Here is a 24,531-nt window from a genome sequence, read left to right as displayed (position 1 = left end):
GAACAGGATCACCAAAGGTTAAGACCGGCACGCGCAGTTAAGTTGCAACGCCTGCGCTACTCCTTCTCTGCAGCTAACAGCCAGAACCCTGATTGGGTTATCGATTTTCCCAAACAAAGTGCTTTGCCAGCACTTCAGCTTGCAAACCCCGATATGGGTTTCGAACCTTCTGACAGAGTGCTCCGCCAGCACCTCTGCTCCTGATTACCTATTGAGTGCGTTGGGTCAGTGACAGGTCAGCTATTCGGACAATCTAACTAGCTAAGCCTACCCTAGTTATACTATTTTCCAGGTCAGTGTACCACCCCCCAATGTTGCAAGTGTAAGGATCCCCAATTTCGATTGGACAAGATGATGAGGAGAGGTCATCACACCATACCAAAATGAAATTTTCTGCATATCATATTTAAATTAACGTTCCCGCCCATCAATTTATTTTCTCATGACATCTTTATTCCACCCAACAATGAATGTTGTCTTAGTAAATGCATTGTATTTAACATTGTACAGTGAGCTTCCTCTGACAAAGGTAAAGGATCAGCTTCCCAGGCGCATCTTGGATCAGACTGTTCCTGGAAAACATTCAATGCCATTTCTGAAGCGTCCCTTGGTTTATTGTGCGCATGTTCAAAATGGATGCAGTAGGTTCTCGTCAGGCCCAAATGAGTTATATGTAAAAATAGAATACAAACAGTTTTAGAACAACGGATAAAAGAATATTCTGTATACCATTTATCTCTACTCTGTACCCGTTATTTTACATTTAACTATAGCATTAAGATTAGGCAGAACGTACAGCTTAGGAAAAAAAGCAGTGCAAGCTTCCGGCATGCTGTAACACAGAGCAGCCATCTTACTAGTGCGCAGAAGCAAAAGTTTCCTTCCAAGTGAAAGATACATCATGTCACGTGAGTGTGACAGACGCATGCGCAGTAAGAAATCCCGCGTATCAGCAGCCATTTTATTTGCAAGCGGATTAACATTAGTAAAACACATAAGCAAGCTTCACTCAGACACCCATTTGTGTCGTATAATGCGATATTAATAAACAAACTTGTTGATTAGTATATTAACGTTATGTCGAGAGGACTGATTATAAGCACGTCACATTACGTACGAATCCTTGCTCCATCCATCCCCTAAAACCAGTGCACTTATACCATCTTCTACATCCTATGCTCCAACACCATTCTATGCAACCTGTACTTCAACCCTTTCTTACTGAGATAGAACTCACCATCTCCCACAATCAGCCTTTCTGCACCCATGTATACAACCAACTGTCATACATAATCTTCCACTCTGTACTCTTACACTATCACTCAGTACCAAAACTTCAACACTACCCTACAGCCTCTCCCTTTCCAAGGTCATTTACAGTGCCCCCCACAAAGAGCATTAATACCTCACTTGCCAAAAACAGTGCTTCCACATTATTCTACTAACTTAGTGGTTCGCCCATCCCACACAATCAGCACTCATAAAATTCCGTAGTCAAAACTATGTCAAAAACTTACACTACAGCATCCTGTGCAACCAGTGTTTCAATCACATCCCTTGATGCTAGCACTCCTTCCTGTTCTCAACGACCCCTCCAAATGATTTCTTCTAAATGTGCATTATTGTAAAATGCCTCACTGTCAGCCTTTTACACCATTATGTTCTTATCTTCTTAACAGGTCAAACGTGCTCAGAATGCCTGGAGTTTTTTGCACGAGACACAGAAATACACCAAGCCTGGAAAGGAGAAAGTTACTAAAGATCTTCATGACCAATGTGCTGGGGAGGAGAAGGGAGTGGAAAAGGACCTTACCAGCTTGGCTTCAGAGAAGGAGGTGGTGGGCCAGATTCACATCAACCCGTCTGGAAATGAGAATTCAGCTGTTGAGACCAATAGTAACCATCCTGTGGATGAAGAGAGTGTTAATAAAGAGTCATCTGGACCATCTGGAGAAGAGAAGATGCTTGAGAAGGAATTCCATAGTGGTCAATGCAGGGTCGATCCTGGGACTGAAGCTGTAGGCAGCCGTCTGATTGAGCTGGAACGCAAAGTAAGGAACACGCTGTATCTAAAAAAGAAGGTTTTGCAGGTCTAGTACATCCAACACCCAACCACTTCAGCAAACTTCCATCTCAGTTCTGGCACATGGAAATAACCCTGCCAGTGCCTCTTAATCCTGCATAGCACCCTACTCATTTGTAACTTATGCAACCAAACTGCTTTTCTAATGCACCTGAATTCTGACCTGCAGCAACACCTGCTGTTCCAGTATTTCGTGCCTAACTACCAGTCATGTCAAAACACATTCATTTTGATCTGTAACATCCGTGCATTTGTATTTTGGCACACTGCTTTGACATTGCACATCATTTCTGGCCTGCCTTATCACATGGTCTTCCCATTTTGGATCCCACATGCAGCTCTGTCAGACCGCCTTTAGACACTTGCTATTCTAACAAAGGACTCATGTGCTGCTCCACCAGACAAGTGCATTCTCATAAGTCTGTCATTTGTCATGTAAGCTATATATTGGTGACCTCTCTCTACTATATTCTTGACCCTACTGACCCCCCATTTCTGTGTTTCCTCTCTATGCAGAATGCAACCCTAGCAGCAGAGAAGAATGCCTTGTTGTCACAGGTGACGCAGCTGGAATCACAGTTGGGAAATCTGCAGTCACAGATTTTGATGCTCCAAAAGCACAGCCTGTCCCTACAGGAGCAGACTGGTGGCCTTCAGGCCCTCAATACCAGGCTACAGGTGAGGAATGAACTGTTGTTGCAAAGGAAACAGCTGAACTCTCCCCTTTAAGTAATTTAAATTCAGAATCTAGAGAGTCTCTTGCATTTCTTCTGTTTTCCCCAGTCTAGATAGCTAATGCTTTTGAATTTTTGCTGTAATACAATTTATCTAGAATTTCCTAAATTCCCGATTCAGTCCCTTAAATTCACTCTGAATTCTACTCATGTGTTTTGCTGACATTTGAGAGGCAAGATAACATCAATTCCTATCTGTTCTCCTTGCACTGGTTACAAATGTAAGATCACGTAAAGCAAACATCAGTGTTCTCAATCCACAGAGCACTTGAACTACCTAACTGTTCGTTTTTTAGCAGCAACGTTTGCGATGTGCTACCTGGGCTGGTCTCCCCAGTCTTGTGAATCAGTGTGTCTAGTAATTCCCACAACAATAAATCTTGTCTGGGATGTAGAGCCTCCTCCACTTAAACCTGGCTGTATCTGTACACGATATTGAAATCTTAATCACCACACTGTTATCTTTTGTAAAATCTTCCTAGGTATGCTATGTGTAGTCCAAATCCCAAGGACAAAATAATTCTGCCAGCCAGGCGTATATTGCTTCTGAGGTAATCCAGATCATTTTGTGGAAAAAAGATAGCTAAGTACTGATCTTACATTGACATTTTCTGGCCATAGATATGTTCAACCATTGTAAGGGCTGTGTTACCCCTCGCCCACTAACAGAAAAGTATTGTTTCTTCTATAATGTCAGAGTAGATTCAGCAATTGAGTAAGTATAACTATTTGAATACTTAAACAGTCCATGTCACACACTGCTCCACCCATTCAGTTTCTGGTTGGACAGGAAAGCTCAAACAGTTTCAGTAATTTAAGTGCTTAGTCTGGCATAACACTTTATGTCATGTGTTTCCAGAGTAAAGGGATATCAAAGTATTTTACAGATTCTGTTTCAAAAGTCACTTTGTCTACTTGACTTTTCAATTAGCAGAGTACGATAAGGTAAGATCTCTAAGCAATTTACAGATGTGATACATGCAACTCTAAACTGTCCTTCTTGATGTTAGCAATTGAAGATAGGAATCATCATCCACAATTCTTTTGCCTCATTTTAAGTGATCCTCAATCATATCTCAGGGCTCCAGCCCATTGTGTGAACTGATTGTGAGTGGGATTGGGGGAGGGCGTTTCTCTTCTTCGGTGGTGTCAGTGAATATGTTTGCCTCCGTTGATCTGGGACCTAAAACAGAATTATAACTGGGCCCAAAAATGTTCGTCAAGGACACCTTTTAGCACTTCATCCTCTAGGTAGCTGGCCAGAGATAACAAAAGCTTAGTCGGGCTGTGGTGTGAGCCAGAGACTCGGACCTACAGATGAATAAATCAATAACCAGTCAATACTTTGCCTTACATTTTTTGTATTCAGTACACAATGACAGCAGCTACACATAAAATTTGCATCAGTGATTTAAATTAGAAATAATGAAGAAACGGAGAGTTCATAGCATGTGTGGCTGTAGATACACATGCTCTGAATACGAGAAGGCTGTGGAGAGGGAGAGCGTCCACTAAGTACAGGGAGCAGTGCAGAGGGATTGGGCAGCTGCCTACACTGAAGCATCTGGAGTCTTCTGTGCTCCACTGGGAATTTGTGCTGGCCGTTTGAGCCCGCCACCCAAAATAAGTCTGAAGAGCCCATCCAAGTAGTAACAGTGATCTTCAAGGAAAATGAGGAGATTGGTAGGTGTATGTGTAGGACCAAAGATGAGAACAATTGCCAATGCACAAGTATCTCTGGGCCAAGAGGATGTTAGTACATAGGGGAATCTGTGGATACTAGTTTCATAACAATCACCCACAGTAAGATAATGCAGAAGATTGGGAACACTAGCACTTGTATAAGGATTCATTGAATGTGGTTACACAGCCATTTCAGCAATGTAAATGCAGACCTGAATATATGACGTTACAACTCAAATAATTACAGCGCATGCTTTTACAACACAGTTTATACATCGCAACTACCATTACATCGCATGATTTTACAATGCATGCCATTACAATGCATTTTTGTGAACTACCATTACAATGCATTCCAAAACAACGCATACCATTACAACGCATAATACGTTTAGGGCAACGGTGGGGTAAGTGTTGGATACTGTGGGGGTAAAAATTACTATTCCCACTCCAGTGAGTGCAACAGTAGGGTAAGTGTTGAACAGTGTAGAGGTACAAATTACTATTCCCATATACCCCAAAACCACCCTAAAACTAAAAAATCTCCATTACTTATTAGCCTTGTAATGGCATGCGTTGTAATGGTATTGCATCCAAATACCTGGCCACTCGCAATCATTGAAAGACTTGGGGCCCGATTCACAGAACTAACTTAAGACAAAATCCTACTTACTACCATTTTGGTATTCCCAGAAGGCACTTACTCATCAATGAGTAAGCGCCTTCTGTGAATACCAAAATGGTATTAAGTTTAGGATTTTGTCTTGTTAGTTCTGTGAATCGGGCCCTTGGTTCACATATCATTCTACGTGATTGAATATTTTATACTTTACTAACCCTTCAGTTACTCTTTTCCTCTTATTATTATAGGTGGAAAACTCTGCACTGAGCTCCCAGAATGCCTCTCTCACCTCCCAGGCTTCACAGCTCCAGAGCCGGCTGGCTGTGTTGGAGGGCGAGGAGCGAGCAGCCTCAAAAGAGCGGGATGAAGCCAGGGCCCGGCACGAGGCTCTGCTGAAGGACCATGAACGACTGGCCCAGCTTCACGATCGCCAGGGCACCGATCTAGAGGGACTGATGGAGAAGCACGGCAAACTGAAGGCGGCTCAACGTGCCCTGGAGCTCGAGCACAGGGACCTGGAGGGCAGGTACGACCATAGTACGCCTGAGGGTTCTGGGTCACATGAAGTGACAAAGAGCAACTCACTAAATTCTGTGCAATATTTTATAAACAGTTCTTTGTACTCAAAAAATATTTCACTTTTTAAATTTATTCAATATGCTTTTCAAACAAATTAGGTGCCCTTAAGAAATCTAAATCTGTACACTCGTAGGTTGTATCACTTCTGTGCATTATCTACACAAATCAGTGCACTATTTTAGCCATTCCCTGCTCCTCTTTATATGATTTTGTGGAGTTTGTTAATTGTATACATATTTTTATAATTCCTGCGCACTTTTGAAGTGGCCTGTTATTTTTTAAATAATTTGGGTTGGAAGAATTCATTGAAGAATAGTGCACATTCTAAAAGAATTCTGTATTTTAAATAACAGTACTATAACACTGATATTGAACATGCCATAAAGTGTTGTGGAAATCATAGACCTGGTATTAAAATTATCAGCCGAGCATATTTCAAGATTTTAAACGTGGCAGATTCTTAGGTATAACCTGCAAAAACGTATCTATCTTTAATGTAAGGAAACACAAACAATCTCCACCCACTTACAGGATCCCAGAACGTTTTTTAAATGCTACCAAAAAAAGAACAAATGAAGGGAAAAAAAGCTATGCCTATACAGTCATCAATTGTTTCTATTTTTTATTTTATAATTCAACTGTAGAAGAAAAAAAACAATCAAACATGAGATAAATAAAAATGTGATTCAGTCTAATTTAGCAGCTTTGCTGCTCAAGTTAGTTAGTTTCCTCCTTTTAACAGTAAAAAAGAGGAATTTATTTTCATAAGTATGCCTTGCAATATAGAAGAAAAACTGAGCTATTACTTTCAAAGGACCGCCACAATCCCAGCATGCAGCACAATGACAGAAGCATCTCAAAGCATGCTGTTTTACCTCAGAAATTTATACCTGCTGAGAACCCCTGCTGATGTCCCTAAATCCCTTAGCTGATACCGAGGATCCGGACAAAATGGAGAAAAGGGGTTCGAGAAACCAGGACTGGATTCACCCTCTAGGTAGATTTGTCTCAGCAAGCGATGGCATTGAACCCCTCTGTCAAACAAACCCAGGACTTCGGGTTATGGGAGACCAGTGGTAGTTTAAGAAGATGGTGACAATCAAGAGCTTGTGAGAGGGTTCATTTAAACAAGTCAATAATAATGGGTATACAGAGAGTGAAACGCTTACCCATCATAGTGACAAAAGGGGCTGTAATGAGCTCCTGACCACGCGTGAGCCCCAGAATGCCAGAAGATTGTCAGGTCGCCAGTTAAATACTAAAGCATAAGCAATCATAAACAAGAAGACAACAGGACAGGCAGACCAAGGAAGTGGAACTAAAGGAAAACCTTATCTGCAGGGTGGTGAAGATAGCCAGAAAGGGAGAAAATAATAAAGGTGCATAGATGGTAAATTGGTGTGAGCAAAACAGTGTGGGAAGCGACAGCAACTACGCAAAACATTGCCAAGTGCTTGCTGCACGTTGGCAGTGGCCTAAAACCTGACCTTTGCTCCTAGTTAACTCGGAAGTGATCAAGTAACCCAATAAGTGAATGTGTGTGAGGAAACTGTCTTGTGCGGTCAAGTTTTGCTGTGAGCACAGTTTCCAGAGCTCTGTTCTCCAGACTTTTAACCTTTTCCCAATCCTGCAGGTGACTCAATGTACCTCAGCCATTTGAATCTTGCCAAAACGCAATTCTTCCCTTATGTGGTAATGACCTTCACATCATTCTCCCATACAGTAGGTTTCTAGAGTCTGGTCCTAAATGATATGTGATGCTGTTGGACATTCCAGAGAACTTACTGTTTCTTGACAGGCAGACGTCCAGACTACACTACCTCTAGAAGGCCCCAACACCACGATTCCAAAAAAACAAACACTTGGAGCATGCATCGAAGTCGTAGCTCTAACCATAATTGGCAGATCTCATTAGATGGTGGACTGAAAGCCTTTTCTGTCATTTCATTTGAATTTTGCTTATTTCAGGGAAAAAACTGTTAAAGTGAAGTTATAGTAATGATTGCACCTCTGATATTCACCAGTTTGGAATTCCTCTGAAACCACAACTCGCTCCCAGTGCACTTACTGCTCATGAAGGCACACATGACGTTCCAGCTTACATCACAAACAACGTTATCAATGTCATCACTTGTGACATCACATATAACCTCACCATTGACATCGTTGATGGCCTAGGCAATGTAACTCTGTACAACCATAACATTTACGTAAGTCACACAGCATCTCTAGGTATAGTTATTTAAATGTCACTAGGCTCACCATTGAAGGTGAGCCAGCCGTGAAGCTAAAATCCCTCTTCAAAGAGGCTCAGAATACAAAGTCTGCCTTTCTGAGAACTCCTGAGAAGGTGTGTTTGGTAATGTGGAGTGGGACCTGGGTCCACACGGGAGCTGGGTGCAGGGCTTGGCAGAAAGGAAGGCCTCCCTGCAGCCCCCCTTCATATGGCTGAAGGACATGCACTGTGGGCCATGTCCTCAGTGAGGCTTGGTTGAGAAAGTCACTGAATGAGAACCCTGTGCTCACCTACCTCTGTGCACAGCCAAAGGCAGTGTGAAGGGTTTATGTCCATACCGGGCTCTGTAGAGGTCAGGCGAAAGGAAAGCCGAGCTCTCACTCCCCATTTTGTGCGTCTGATAGCCATGTGCAGTGGGCTGGGTCCAGAAGGAGGCCCTGTGGCCATCCTCCAGCTGAGGCCACGTGGGTACGGTTCACAGAAGGCTGGCCATAGTACTTGGCGGAAGGTGAGGTCATATATCAGCACAGTTAAGTCATCTGTAACAAGTGAGGTTGAACAATGCATTGGGCAATGGGTTTTAGCTGCATAGATATCCATAACTGTTGAATTTCAGTGGTTTTTTGCAATTGAAAATCTTATGTATAACTTCACTTTAACTGTGCTTGTTAGGTGAAACCCGAAGTTATATAAACATGCTAAAGTGTTATGAACAAAAGGCACTATAACTTCATTCAGTGATTTGGTGATACAGTATATTCGACTACCACATGACATTATGATAAATCTTCCATGTTGAGGAAACTTGCTGCGTAGGTCTCCAAGCATGTGCTGCAGGATTGGATCACTACTGTGCCAGGTTTGTGGACAGGTCTTTTGCACAACTTCCTATGTAGCCAATCTCTGCTATACATAACCTTCAGTCATATATGCATCAGGAAGACACAGGCCTGGACTCTGGTACACATAGGGGCTTATTACGATGTCGATCTGAGTTGCCTTTGACCGACGCTGTCTTGGTCTTGCAACCAACCGACCCCTGGTCGGCGGTTCTCACCGCCTGATTATGATGCGATCGAATACAGGCTCCCATAGAGAAATGTAGGGGGTGTCTAAAACCCTGCACCCTGTGTCAGGCACTCCATGGTGCCTGCCACATAGTGCAGGGATTCACAGGGGGACACCCTATGTACCCCATCAGCCACAAACGTAGGCCTCTTCTAGTTAGTGGACCCCAAGTTGCTTTCCATCTGCCTTTCTGTGTTGGAAAGGCCGGCACGTAAAGGCTGTGGGAAACCGACATCTTAAGTCCGACGGTGGAAAAGGGCATCCATAGAAGAATACAGTGCGGGTCTGACCGGCAGAAGACTGTTTGGAACGGCATTCAAATGTCCGGCCGGTTTATACTGCTCCAACCGCTGCCGACCACTGACATCGTAATTTGGCAGACAGAATACAAACCAACCGCGTCGGTCGAAAAAATCCAATCGCGGTCAGAAAGCTTTTGACTATCAATAGGAAGCTTGCCGACCAATATCGTAATCGGCCCCATAGTGTATTGTGTGTGTGTGTGTGTGAGAGAGGATTTTCGCTACCATACATACTAGCTTTGCCCCCCTTTCACCAACTTGCACAAAACCTTGAGAAAATGCCATTCAGAGTTGGTGCACGTTGGTAAAATGGTTATACATTTGTAAGGGGTCAAAATCAAATATTTATTGCGGAGGCTAATTTTAATAGAAGAGTTATCTTTTTAATATTTAGTGGCATCTATTCGTTTGCTAAATTTTTGTCCTGCCATTTTGGAGAAATAAGCAAAAATTTTAATGGGCAGTTTGAATGAGCAGGTCTGCTATATCCTATTAGGAAAATATGGATAATTATTCGAGAACTACAGAAAAAAATATAAAAAGTGGATGTACAGCTCGGGTGCATGTGGACTGAACACTCATCAAGTCCATCCCCTCAGTGTTCATAAACATTTGAAGAAAACTAAAAAAACAAACAGCACCACAGGAGAGCCAACACTACGATCAACAAAAATGGATGAACATTGTCTCTGTCTGAGAATAATAGAGGCAAGAAAAAAGCCTTCACAACTGTAGCCCCTAGCCTGGCAAGGACAGGGAGTCGGTGTAATGCAAAACAGAAAACTGACACACATAGTGTCACTTTAGTATCACAATAAACTCAGTGGAAAGAAACAAACTTCAGTCAATGATGCTAGAGCACCATCATCAGATTTCATAGCATAGGTGTAAAAAAAGGATCTTATGTGGTATGTGAGTGAGCCTCACATAGAATGAGGGAGGGTCGCATGTGAATGTACGAAGGATACTAACACTGAAGAACTATAGTTACTGATCGATAACTTGTTTCTTCTACAATATTGGATCTTTCATCGGTTCACATCCTTGAGTTAGACCAGTAAGCAGTATCAAGCTCTATGAAATTGAGATTGCAGCAACCCACTACTGAAAAAGCTTTAGGAAACAAAGCTGCCCCCAAGACTGTTTCCAGGAATTAATCCCTCTGCCATACTCGTGCGGCGAGCCTATGCAGGAACCTGTGTGCAACTAACAGAGACCTAGCAGAAAGTACCTCAGTGAGAGGTAGAATTGACTCTTTCCAATATGAGTCTTGCATCCCTGTGTATCTACCTTGTGTCCTCTGCACTAAGGTTACATTCCGCTTGTAAAAAAAAAAAAAACATATGCTGCAATCCTTCAACCTGATTTAACTGAAAACTGAAGCCGTAATAGCTCATCTGAATCACACATTTCTATGCTGATTTCAAGTTACATTGCTATGTACTGCATGAGAAAAGATTACAGTAGTGAGTGAGATACCGTGAAAGAAATTGTTGAAGAAAAAGTAACAAGCTTGCATATTACTCCAAAAGAACTTGAGGCTTTAAGCAAATATCCACCCCATCCTGTTTGTTGGCAAATTGTCATTGAAATTGCATTTTCATTGAAAGTTGTCTAGTTGCATAGGAAAGACACGATTTTGTGGAAAACACCTGTTTGTTTAATGTATTTTAATTTTAGAATCTCTTCCTAAGTGTTCATACATGAGGAGGAATGTAATTAAACTATGAATTTTAAGTGTGGCGTCGAAGGGCTAAAGAATACCCCTTCTGGAAAATACGGGGGATAGGAGGTGGAAATGGAAACCCCTTCTGTGATGGCAGGGCATTCAGGGGAATATCCATCTTGTCCACGCTTTTGAAAGATGGAGAGGTTAAAGACCCCAAAGGCTCCCCCCACCATCAGGTATGGAAGGGGACTACAAACGTAATTATATTTTTGATCAATAAGGAGAAATATAGTAACTATTATTTTAGGGCAAAAACAGAGGACTGATCCACAAATTTTGCATGCCCGATAAAGCAGGCACACCAGAAACTAGCTTTATTTCCAAGTGCCACTTATCTCTTCTTTATTAAATAATTAAGAGTGTATTTCGATCAAAAACAATTATATTTGATGGCATTTTGTTTAAAATGCCTTAATGAGCATTTGGTGATGATTTGGATCAATTTCCCCCCTTTTCTCCCTGTCCCGTCCAGGCCAAGCAGTGTTTCATAGCCACAGGCACTTGGTAAACATGTGTATTGGTTTCCAATAGGGCCAAGCTTTAGACTGCCCAGTCTGTGACCACCAGGGTTGCCACTGGAGCCATGGTAACTCACTGTTAGGGTTATGCCTCTCACTGCATCCAGGTCACCTCAAAACTAGGCCTTTCCCTCCTTCTTAAATAGATACTTTAGGGCATCCCGCCAGGGCGTCTAGGTAAAGAGTGACAGGTAGAGGGTGCCGTCTTTTAGGGCATGAAAAGGGGAGAAACTTCCATTCTGCCTCCAGACCACCAGAAAAGTGCTGTTACTCTTTCGTACAGGGGACAGCTGCAATTGGGCTCTTACCTAATCGCTTCCGCAGTCATCTCCATCCTGCTCTTCTGGAATAGGCTCCCAGACTGCACTGTTGCCAATCATGATGCTGCAGAAAAGCAGTGTCCAGATTGGCCTGCACGCTACAACTTTGGGCTCCCAGGCAGACTGCTTTCTCCAGCCCCAGCAACGCAGCTGGGGATGGAGAAAGCTTCACTGCGCATGAGGGGTTTGGCTGCCTGAAAGTGCCAGCCAAACACCTCATGCAAAGTGAAGGGACCTACCACAGTGTTATCCCCCTGGACCGGCCCTCAATACTCGTCAGAGTCCTGGGGGCAGGTCCAGGGTAGTCAAATAAAATGATAATAAAACGGGTTAGAAACCCGTTTTATTATTGTTCAATTTGCGCCTGGAGGAGGGGCCGATGCTCCTCCGCCCTAATGGAGTGGCTGCCCCTGTTACTACCTGATCCCTCATCTTCAACTGGGCATGCACTTAGGGCCAGATGTATGACCCTTAATTGCATGCGCAAACTACTTTGGGACCTGTTTGCGCATGCAATATGGCCCAGGGCCGTGTACGATTCCTAAATAGAAAGTCACAATTTATTTGCGACTCGCTATTTAGGAATTGCAATTGGCAATTAGGAAAGGGCGGTCACTTCCTAATTGCGTTCGCAAATCAAGATATGAATGTTTTGTGACCACGATTGCGGTCGTAAAACACTCGCAAATTACCATTCTCTCAAGAGGGTGGTAATGCAGTAGCAATTTGGAAAGGGTCCCCAGGAGACCCCTTCCACTTTGGGACTGTCTCAAAAAATATTTTTTAAGGTCAGGCAGCGGTCCAAGGGACCACTACCTGCCCTTAAAAAATGAAACAAAAACGTTTCGGTTATTTTTTTTTTAAAATGCATCCTGTTTTTCTTTAAGGAAAATGGGCTGCATTAAAAAAACTGCTTTATTTAAAAGCAGTCCCAGACATGGTGTTCTGCTGAGCCCAGTAGGCCACCATACCTGAGAGGGCCTGTCATTCCCAATGGGCAATTTGCGACCCCATTAGGAATCGCAAACAGGGTTAAACACACTGTTGTACATGGCAAATTGCACCTCGCAAATTGCGACTCACAAATGAGTCCCAATTTGCGAGGTGCAATTTTGCTGGTCGTACATCCGGCCCTAAAGGTTCAAAAGTTTCTGTGGTATCTTGCTGGTGACTAGGGGGCACAGATAAATAGTATTGATATGTTTTCTAGATCATCCTCTCTAACACGGCCCAGAATTCAGCTTTTTGGACAACCTTGCGCTAAGTACATTGTCTTGTGCCAACCCAACACACAAAGCCAGTTGGACTGCGACCACCACACAACCCACTGAACCATATTTGAATCAGATGTGTTTTAGGTAACAATCTATACAATGAGAAATCACAGGGATAGTTATTGGAATCAAACCCATTTTTCATTAAGGAAGCGCACATGCAAGAACACTAGTAAACAATGGATACGTTTTAAAGATTTATTTTAAAATGAAAATCTTATCCTAGTGTGCACAATATGAATTGTAACTATAGAAAAGATAAACAAAACGGGAGAGGCAACATTAACTAAAAGTGTGAACAACAAAAAATATTCCAACATAACAGCTGTATAATTTTATAAAAATCCTGTTCTCATTCTTAGATTCACTAAGCTCATCTAAGCACCATAAGGAAAGCCTAATTTGAGTTTCAGAGATGGTTCACACCCTCATACCTGTTTGAACAATAACGCTTTATATCCAATTTAAATAAGTCTGCTATTCTTGTCTTGTGATGGCAGCTGGGCTGATAAGCGCAGCATGTTATGTTATGTTATGTTATAGCTATTTGTAAAGCGCATCTGTTACCAAAAAGGTGTCCTGCTGCTAGGAGAAGCCCTAAAAAGGAATCAAGCCGGATGGAGAGATAGGCGCGTTGGTTTGGATCAATTTGTGAAAAGCCAAGTTTTTAGTGTTTTCCTAAAAGCAAGGAGGTTGGTCAAGCTTCTTGGAGAAAGAGGAAGTGCATTCCAGGCCTTTGCTGCGTTAACTGTGAAGCTTCTGCCTCCCCAGTTAGCCTTTTTCACCCTAGGTACTGTCACTAGTTTGGCGCCAGAAGAGCGTAATGTTCTAGTCGGGGTGTACTAGTAGGTGAGTTGCTTAAGAAATTCCGTCCCTATTCCATGAAGGGCCTTGAAAACCAAGCACAAGGCCTTAAATTGGGGGCATTTCCTCACTGGAAGCCAGTATAGGGCTTTGATTTGGGCGGAGATGGATTCAGATCTAGGTATGCAGGTAAGTTGTCTGGCCGCTGCGTTCTGAAGAACCTGTAGTTTGTTTAATGATCCCTCATGTATCTTCAGATACAGACTGTGGCAGTAGTCCAGCCTAGGCATAATTAAAGAGGTGACAATTGTTTTTTGTGCCGCTTTAGGGAGAAATGGCAATTTGTTTTGCAAGATTTTAAAATATAGGTAGTAGTGGAGACCACTTTATTAATCTGGTCCCTGCAGCTCAATTTCTCATCAAACCAGAAGCCCAGATTTTTCACTTTTCTAACTGGTGTGGGAAGCTGGCCCAGGTCTGCTGGTCAGCAGTCTGGCGTCCAGAGATTAGGATTGTTTCCAAACAAAACCACCTCTGTTTTGTTGGGGTTCAGTTTCAAACAGTTTTAGGCCATCCAACCCCCCACGGCACTCATACAATTTTTTAGCCTCAGAGAGGTAGTCTGAGTGCCGCCTGGAGGAAGGTTCACCATTATTTGGGTATCGTCGGCGTATGATGTTAGTGTGGAGGGTAATGTCGTCCTATTAGCCTCCAGCCAAAGTAGGTGATGCGATTCTGCATGGCCTGTCTTGTCTGTGTCGCCTGGCATGAAGTTCCTCTCTCATTTTTCGTGACGTTGCTTATCTTATATAACATTATTTAGTTGTTGCTGAACCTTTTAGAATAAACAGCAGAAAGTGACCAGATGCCTTTTTACTCCTTTTCATTCTACAATTACAAAATATGTTCGATCCTTTTTGAGATGGTCAAATGTAATATATTGTACGTATGTAGATTGATGTATGGACATAATTGTATTCAAGTTTTGGTTAAAACCTGCAAGGATTCCTACTTATGCATTGCAGGTTGCATGCAGGTATTTGCAGTGTATGCATAACTCTTTGATCTGTTTTACTCACATGGAAACCTTTTGTCCTACAGAGTACATTGGTAACCCTGCAACACCCACTGAGAAGTCTTTAATTCCAGTAGGTTACTTGCCCTTCTCTTCAGCAAGATGATTTAAACGTGTGACTAGCAACCACTGATTTGTGCAATGAAAGTATTAACGACCTGAGCTATCCTATCTTGCCTTGAAACTGATGTATACGGTGAAAAGCCTTCACGACGCGGCTGTTACACCGCATGCCGTTACAACGCGGTTTTTAAAATGCAAGTCGTTACCATGACTTGCGCTGGAGGGCGCTGCAGGACAAGGAATTTTTTTATTTACTATCCAACACCTTCCCTACTGTACGTAGGCTGGTGTTGGAATAGTAAATTAAAAAATTCCTAAGTCCGCACCCCCTCCAACGCAAGTCGTACATCCGATGTATACACATTTATCCCTGCAGCAAGTGCTGCTAAGCTATTTTAGAATGCGCTTGTATCTAAAATGGAGTGAATTTCAGAGAGGCGCTTTGCAACGCTGCAAACCTGGGCTTACCTTGACACTTTGATAATGCATTTCAGACTGAGGATGGGGAGTTTAAAGGGTGCCGTTCCATAATGCAAAGCTGAGCTCAATAACTCCGTGGTGCTCGCACTTGTTATTACCTTTGATTGTTATCTGAAAACACCTGCATGTATGGCAATCACAATGCCTCAATGTCAATCATTCATTGCAAGGGCTACTATTTGGCCACATGCTGAGAGTTAAAGGACTAGGGTGATGAAGGAGTAATGGCGAGATTATCCCCCGGTAATCTTCATAACAGGATGTTCCCTTATCTTGGTCCCAGTTCTTCACTCCTCCTCTGCCTCCCATTAACCGTCTACTATTTCCTGGGTGGGCTTTGCGGTATAGTACTTGATGTATGAAGGGTTGGTGTTACGTGTGCCCTCTCCATCAGTGAAATTAATGACAGGAGGGGGTTGCCGACCACCTCTTAAAACAGATCTCTAGGAACAGTTTAAAAAGGCAAGATTATACTACCCCCATTCAAAATGCTGAAAGCCACCACTGACAACAATGCATTAGTATTAGATGGTGAGGGAATTTTGTATTAGAAGTCAGGGTGGAATATAATAGCAAACAGAAGGTGGCAGCACAGCCCTATAAATATTGCAAGCTTGCATTTGAACAGTTAAAATAGTTTTCGAGAAATAAAACTGGTTTTCACGGCAGATTAAAAAAAATTACGGAAACAAAACAATAAAAATAAATGGGATGATTATCGTGAAAGACAATCAGTTAAGGCCCACAAGAAGCTAAACTGAACACTGGTATAAAAGCAGATGTCTGGCTTCAAAGATTCCCCAGGGATTGTCCGTTGAATGGAAGTAAACAAATCAGATACATGTTTCGAACCATTAGAAACATTGGGGCAGATTTGCAAGCCCTTTGCGCCACTTTTGAGTCACTTTTAACATGGCAAAAGTGACGCAAAAGTGGCACAAGGGGGTTGTAAATCTGCCCCATTTGGTTGAATAAATGACGGAGCCAAAAACCGCATGTAACACACATTTCAACCTGGACTCATAAGAGTGATGCTGCAGGAAGAAGTTGAATGTTCAAATCCCAACAAAGAACGAAATGAAACAAACATTGGCATAGCAATAGGTCTCTCCTTTGGGACCTTATAGGTGTTTAGTTATCCAGCACAATATCATTGGTGCAACAACATCAACTGTTGCATGGCTAAACACTTAGGGCCCGATGTAGGTAGGCAAATACCGGTCGGTAACCGCCGAATCCAGTAATTTCGGCCGTTACCGACCGGTATTTGGAAAATGAGATGTGGGTGTCAAAAATGTACCGAACCGGTAAAATTTACCGATTTTTTTTCCTACATCACGTTTTCCGATTCTTGATTACCGATTCGGTATGAGTTGGTATTTAAGAGTCGGTAATATGGATTTACCTACATCTGGCCCTTAAAAGGGTAAACAACGTTTATAACGAAACGTTATATCCGCTGGGAATCACTACGCGGTCGTTATAACGACCGCGATGTGATTCCGCATACCATTACTCCGCAAGTCGGAACAAAGACTTGCGGAGGAGGGGGGAGGAGGTGTTGGATTTAGAATCCAACACCTTCCCTACTGTCCGCATAGACTGGAGTTAGAATAGTAAATTATACTATTCCAACTTCCAGTGCCCCCCCCTCCGCAATTCGTTGTTACGACTTGCGGAGTAAAAGTATGCGGAATCACAACGGGCTCGTGATAACGACCACGTTGTGATTCTCCGCGGAGAAAAAGGCTGCGGGATTAGAGCATATATTCCATAAAAGGTTCCAGAGGTGAGACCTATTGGCTATGCCGATGCTTGTTTGCTGTTTGTGGTCCCGTTTTATGGTCTGTGTGGGTTTTGCTGTTCATTTGTTTGCTATTACTGCACACATTGTCTGCCGCAAGCATACATGCAGACATTTGCAAAAACACCTAAGTAGGGTCTCTTTATAGGTTTCAAATTGCCCCCATTCGAGCACATGGGCAACTTTTGGTCCCTTTTATAAGCTATGTGATTCACTAACAGGGAGGCATATTTTTTTTGGTGTCCGCTGTCTTTTGTCCCAATCCGACCTTGTTTATATGGGTACAAATCTGGGGCCGCATAAAGGAGTCATCCATGACACGAGGCCCCTTTGCCGGCTGTGACGTCTCCGGGTCCAACCAGCGTTGGGTCCAGCTGCCAGGCCGTGGTTCCATCTCCCGAGCAGGGCAGCCTTTGCCTCTGGGGTTGTGCGGGTGGTAAAATGTATATGCATTTCCGTAGGGAGGGGCAAGGAGGGGCGCTTGCCCTCCCCCCCCTGGAGTGCCCCTCCTTTCCCCCACCTGTGGACACCCATGCTTTTACGAGCGCCTTTTGTCGTAATTCTGGGCCCTGCAGGGAGCAGAGCTGTTCCCTGCCAGAGGCCTCAACTCCCTAATGGGGCACTTTGCACGCCTCCTCTCACCCCCTCCCGCCCATTGTCATTCTGTCTGCGGCTGATTATCACATACAGAATGACAATGGCCAGTTTGAGCTACGAAAGCATACATCCCACCCTGAACCAATGAGGCAGCTCAGCGGGTTGGGTATGCGCTGCCAAGACCAGCGGACACAGAGCAGTGTTGTGTGTGTCATGATCAGGTTTTTCTCCCTAAGCCCATGAAATGGAATAGGCTCTGCCTCGAGTGCCGCTTGACATCACCACTACTAGAGGTGGTGCGGAAATACACCCACCCCCTTCAAACTCGTGCTCAATGGCATTCCGGTTCGTGCAGTCCTTTCCTTAATCAGCCATAGGTGAAAGTGCAGGCTGCATCCTAAGGGGAAGTGGCAAACTAGGTCTGGACACCAAGACCTCCTTTTAACACTCTGTAGCCTGAGAGCAAGGAGTCTTCTGAAGGAAGTTCGGGGGGGGGGGGGGGATGGGGGGGGGGAGGGACGTCTATGCATTATCCTCCCAAGTCAAAAATTGAGGTTGCAGCATAGCCCGGATTTCAGATACCTCTAAAAAGTACACAGTCTTGTGTCAATAATCTATCTGCCAGTATGCACCCTATCATGTCTGGTAGGACGTCCCGACCCTGTGTTTCACTGCCTTATATCCCTCTGTACCCCACTCCCCGTGCTCACTGCCTAAAATCCCTCTGTACCCTACAACTCTTGCTCACTGCCTTATATCCCTCTGTACCCCACACCTCGCGCTCACTGCCTTATATCCCTCTGTACCCCACACCTCTCGCTCATTGCCTTATATCCCGCTGTCCCCCACACCTCTCGCTCACTGCCTTATATCTTCTGTGCCCCACACCTCTCGCTCACTACCTAAAATCCCTCGGTACCCCACACCTTTCTCTCACTGCCGTATATCCCTCTGTATCCCACACCTCTCGCTCACTGCCTTATATCCCTCTGTACCCCACACCTCTCGCTCACTGCCTTATATCCCTCTGTACCCCACACCTCTCGCTCACTGCCTTATATCCTTCTGTACCCCACACCTTTCGCTCACTGCCTTATATCCCTCTGTACCCCACACCTCTGGCTCACTGCCTTGTGTCCCTCTGTACCCCACACCTCGCGCTCACTGCCACAACATATCCCTCTGTACCCCACACCTCGTGCTCACTGCCACAACATATTCCTCTGTACCCACATATCGCGCTCACTGCCTGATCGCTCACTTTACCCTGCCATTCATCTTTTTAGTGTTCTCTCCCCTTCCACTCCTTCTACTTCTGTTCACCCCCTTCTTTAAGTACCTTACTCCTTTCTCAATACCTCTACTTCTTTTCCTCTTCAGTAACATCTCTCTGACACATTTCTGCACTTCCTTTATGTCAACGCACCCCTCTACCTCACCTGTCTACCTCCGTATTTATTATTCCCTCTTCCTCAGCCGTCTCAGACACACCTCACCCTCTCTCTACCTGGCCCTCTCACATAATCCTTTTGCCAGGCTCAAACCTTCCTTTTTAATACATATACCTCACTCCTAAGGTAGGCCTTGGATAGCACAAGGGCAGGTTGCTGTGTATTTAAAAAGTAGGAAAAGGAACTTTTAAGATTCACATATCCAAGCAGTGAAAAACTCTTACATTATTTTTCCCTGCTTCAAGGCCTATATCTTCCATAGGATAACATTGGGATTACTTTATTACATTTATAAGCATAATTGCGATATTATTTTTCAATTCTGCAAGGCCTATATCTTCCATAGGATAACATTGGGATTACCTTATTATTTTCATAAGCATAATTGCAATATGGGACAATATGATTGATTCATCTTTGGTGTCTCTAGACTCCAAATTTAAAATCCTAACTTATGGTGAAGTCGGATTTTAAATTACAGTTCTAAAAATCTCACTTTTAGAAATTGGTCATTTTCTTGCCTTAACCATTTGGTGCCGGTCTATGATTGCATTTCTGGTGTGGCAGGCAGCTGGGATTTGTGTATTCCTCTAGACAGCCACACACAATGGGAGCTTAGGTATGACTTAATTGGACATCCAGGGTAGGATGGGAGGGAGGAGCTGGCCTCAGCCTCATGTAAACCTGAAGAGGCGGTGTCCTGTCCACACACAATAGGACTTATCTACCCTACATTGTCACTCCAGCCAGCTTGGAGCCAGGGCAGGGGAGGAAGAGGATCTGTGTGCTTCAAAAGTATGCCTCTAGAAGCTTTTCCCCACTTCAAAGGCATAACTGTGTATAAAAAAAGGATTTCAGACATCACCAACTCATTACACTCCTGGACGTGATGATACTCTGCCAGGAAGGACTACTGTGCTTCTACAAGGACTGCTACTCTGCTGGACTCCTGCTGCCCTTTTGCCTGGGAGTGAGGAGGATTGGGCCTGCATCTCTACAACTCAGAAATCAGAATGACTCCAAGGGCTTGTTGGCTAGCCTCCTGATTGGAGTCTCAGGGACATAAAAGACTTCCAACTTTCCTGCTACAGCACCTGGATGCTGCTGTCTGTGAGTTTACCCTGCAAAGTGGTGGTAACCCAGTCCTGGACTCTGGGGAGTGGGTTTGAAGTGCTTCTCCAGCAGAATCCACTGCCATTGCGAGGATCGACTTTGACACATTGCTGACTGCACTTCGCATCGACTCAATTCTCGATGCATCATTGCCTTTGTGTGGCTTGGAACCAACGCAGCCCCTCTACAGTGTAGACCAGGGGTACTCATAGTACGGCCCGCGGGCCGGTGGCGGCCCGGCAAGCCTTCCTTGGCGGCCCGCCGGACCTTGCAGGCATGTACCAATTAAAAAAAAAAAATTCAAGAGTTTTAGTAAACACCGGCGGTTGATGCAGCCTGACTCGGAGAGGCTCTGCTCTAGGGGGGGCTGGGAAACTCCAGCCATAGAGTGGAGCTGCAGGGGCCTCAGAAGAGGTGAAACAGAACAAAGCCTCATTAACGATTTAATGGTCTTTTAAAGACCTGTGAAGTGCTCCGGCTGTGTGTGCGCCAGGCAAGCTGACTCATCCCGGGCTGCCACAGAGGAGGGGGGGAGGGGGGATTTTTGGACAATTACAGTGATCAGGACAAACCCCGTGACTGATTGAACCGAGCCACTTGGAGATCACTCTGGGCAGCCTCGAGTAGCATTTGTTTTATCGACACTGAAGGGATGAAAGTCTGAATCAGCCCAGCCTTATTTGGAATCTCTGCCCTCCGGATTACACCTGATCTCTGCTGCAGTGGTCCAGCCAGCTCTCGTGCACCCTCTACATTAGGGAGTCACTAATAATGTGCTGCAGATTTTGGGAAGGCTGGGGAAGGTGGTTCGATGTGTGCAGCAAATAGCTCTTGCTTTTCGTGATATTACTAATAGAATTAATACACCTTGCCTAGACAGAGATAGGGAGACAGAGATGGAGAGAGAGGGCGAGGGAGGGGGAGACAGAGGGAGGGAGAGTCAGGGGAGGTTGAGGGAGTGAGAGAGTCAGGGGAGGGCGAGGGAGGGAGTGAGAGAGGGAGGGGGAGAGTCAGGGGAGGGTGAGACAGAGGGAGGGTGAGACAGAGGGAGGGAGAGACAGAGGGAGGGAGAGACAGGGGAGATTGAGGAAGGGAGAGTGAGGGCGAGAGAGGGAGAGTCAGGGAAGGGAGACAGAGGGAGAGTCAGGGGAGGGAGAGGGAGGTAGAGAGAGGGAGAGTCAGGGGAGGGAGAGGGAGGGAGAGTCAGGGGAGAGGGAGGGAGGGGGGGAGAGCCAGGGCAGGGTGAGGGAGAGGGAGAGTGAGAGTCAGGCGAGGGCGAGGGAGGGAGAGACAGAGGGAGGGAGTGTGAGGGGAGGAAGGGAGGGAGAGTGAGGGGAGGGAGGTAGAGAGAGGGAGAGTCAGGGGAGGGAGAGAGAGGGAGAGTCAGGGGAGAGGGAGGGAGGGAGGGAGAGCCAGGGCAGGGTGAGGGAGAGGGAGAGTGAGAGTCAGAGGAGGGCGAGGGAGGGAGAGACAGAGGGAGGGACAGTGAGGGGAGGGCGAGGGAGGGAGAGACAGAGGGAGGGAGAGTGAGGGGAGGGCGAGAGAGGGAGAGGGAGAGACAGAGGGAGGGAGTGTGAGGTGAGGGAGGGAGAGTGAGGGGAGGGAGGGAGGTAGAGAGAGGGGGAGGGAGGTAGAGAGAGGGAGAGTCAGGGGAGGGAGAGAGAGGGAGAGTCAGGGGAGAGGGAGGGAGGGAGGGAGAGCCAGGGCAGGGTGAGGGAGAGGGAGAGTGAGAGTCAGGGGAGGGCGAGGGAGGGCGAGACAGAGGGAGGGAGAGTGAGGGGAGGGCGAGGGAGGGAGAGACAGAGGGAGGGAGTGTGAGGGGAGGGCGAGGGAGGGAGAGACAGAGGGAGTGAGTGTGAGGGGAGGGAAGGAGTGTGAGGGGAGGGAGGAAGAGAGTCAGGGGAGGGAGGGAGAGGGAGGGAGAGAGAGAGAGAGAGAGAGAGAGAGAGAGTCAGGTGAGGGCGAGGGAGAGAGGGTGAGTCTGGGGAAGGCGAGGGAGGGAAAGAGAGTCGGGGAGGGAGAGAGAGGGAGAGACAGGGGAGGGGAGGGAGGCAGAGGCATAAGGAGGGAGGGAGGGAGAAAGAGGATGAGACGGAGAGAGAGAGGAAGACAGGGAGAGAGAGGGAGGGAGACAGTTAGAGAAAGGGAGGGAGACAGTTAGAGAAAGGGAGACGGAGAGAGGGAGGGAGACCAAGAGAGGGAGGGAGACCAAGAGAGGGAGGGAGACAGAGAGAGGGAGGGAGACAGAGGGAGGGAGATGGAGAGAGGGAGGGAGGGAGGAAGTGGGAGGGAGTGAGGGAGACGGAGAGAGAGGGAGAGAAAAAGAGAGGGAGGGAGAAAAAGAGAGGGATGGAGAGAAAGAGAGGGATGGAGACAGAGAGGGGAGGTAGAGTAAGAGAGAGGGAGGAAGACAGAGAGAGGGAGGGAGGGAGACAGAGATAGGGAGGGAGGGAGACAGAGAGGGAGGGAGACAGAGAGGGAGGGAGACAGAGGGAGGAAGACAGAGAGAGGGAAGGAGACAGAGAGAAGGAGGGAGACAGAGAGAGGGGGGAGACAGGGAGGGAGGGAGACAGAGAGGGAGGGAGGGAGACAGAGAGAGTGAGGGAGACAGAGAGAGTGAGGGAGACAGAGAGAGTGAGGGAGACAGAGGGAGTGAGGGAGACGAGAGAGGGAGGGACGGAGAGAGAGAGTGAGAGGGAGGTAGAGAAATAGAGAGAGGGAGGGAGGAAGAGAAAGAGAGAGGGAGGGAGACAGAGAGAGAGAGAGATGTGTGTATGCTCGGTCTGGTGGCTCAGTGGACAAAGACATCCGCTGCCAGGGCCTGTGTTCAACCTCATGGTCACAGTTTTTTTTTGTCTCTAGCCCCGCCCCCTCTCTCACTGACCACGCCCCCACCGGTGCGGCCCTCGGCCACAAACTACACTGTAAATTTGCCCCCTTAGAGAAAGTTTGTGAGTACCCATGGTGTAGACAGTTATCGCTGCATCGCTTCACCTGCACTCCGCATCTCGTCTTCGACGCAACCAAGATACTTTGCAGCGAGCCAAGGCTGGTCCCTGTATCCGACCCACGCTCCATTGAGGTTGGCCTGAACTCTTGAATTTGACCCGGTCTAGCGCGACCAGATAGTCCCGTTTGGCATGTTATGCTTTTAAGCACTACATTACAGGTTTTTCTTATTCATAACTCTGGTTCTACTTATTGGATTTTTGTCATTTTGGTCTTGTTTCGTTCATTAAATTAAGTTCTAATTTTCTAACCAGGTGTGGTATCTTTTCTGTGGTGTTTTTACTGTTTTACTGCTGGAAGCATTGCACAAATACTTAACACATTGCCTCTTAAGTTGAACCTGGCTGCTCAGAGCCAAACTACCAGGGGGTGAGCACAGGTCAGTTTAGGGTGTGTTTGTGACTTATCCTGACTAGGATTGTGGTTCCTGCTTGGATAGGGTGCATATCTCTGCCATCCAGAAACCATAATTATGTTCTTTTTTACGTAGCATTATGCACATTTAAGAAACACATATGTGAACATGTACAATTGTTCTATGCATTGTATTAAACAATGCTTGATTCTTTGTGCGTTTATAGAATATTTTTATACTTTGTTGACTCTAAGTTTGTCTGCAAACTCATACAGGGATTTATGTTGTTTCATTCAGAAGGTTCTCAAGTGTGGATTTAATTGCCACTTTCTTCCTGATATACCCCTGTTATGCTTGAAATCTGTCTCTTCACCATCAACCATCCTGTTGGTGTCTTAGAACACAACGGATTAACCGTTGTTTAACATGCCCAGCCACTCTCAGAGGGTCACTAGGTGAGTGATCAGACATTTTGATTGGTGGCAGCAAGTTTTTCTCACTGATGACATCTTGTACTTGCCTGCAGGTGCCTCCAGAGAGTCATATCTTGCTCATAAATTTCTAATAGTTTGCCTACAAGCTACCCTTAAAGCCCCAAATGAGTCAAACAATGTGTTATCTAACATGATGTT

General features: G+C 45.4%; 1 protein-coding gene across 1 annotated transcript in view; it reads left to right on the top strand.

Annotated features, from left to right (window-relative positions):
• The window catches only part of LOC147691849 (uncharacterized), a 323,118-nt gene that overhangs the window by 236,162 nt on the left and 62,425 nt on the right, over window positions 1-24,531 (top strand). Inside the window, exons 18-20 of the mRNA XM_086938124.1 lie at window positions 1,680-2,051; window positions 2,600-2,761; window positions 5,371-5,648. Coding sequence (XP_086794250.1) covers window positions 1,680-2,051; window positions 2,600-2,761; window positions 5,371-5,648 — 812 coding nt within the window. The remainder of the gene's footprint in view (window positions 1-1,679; window positions 2,052-2,599; window positions 2,762-5,370; window positions 5,649-24,531) is intronic.

The sequence above is a fragment of the Lissotriton vulgaris genome, chromosome 9, assembly GCF_964263255.1.
Source record: "Lissotriton vulgaris chromosome 9, aLisVul1.2, whole genome shotgun sequence".
NCBI classification, from domain to species: domain Eukaryota; kingdom Metazoa; phylum Chordata; class Amphibia; order Caudata; family Salamandridae; genus Lissotriton; species Lissotriton vulgaris.
Note: the sequence above shows the minus strand (reverse complement) of the source record. Positions and strands in the feature narration are given on the sequence as shown.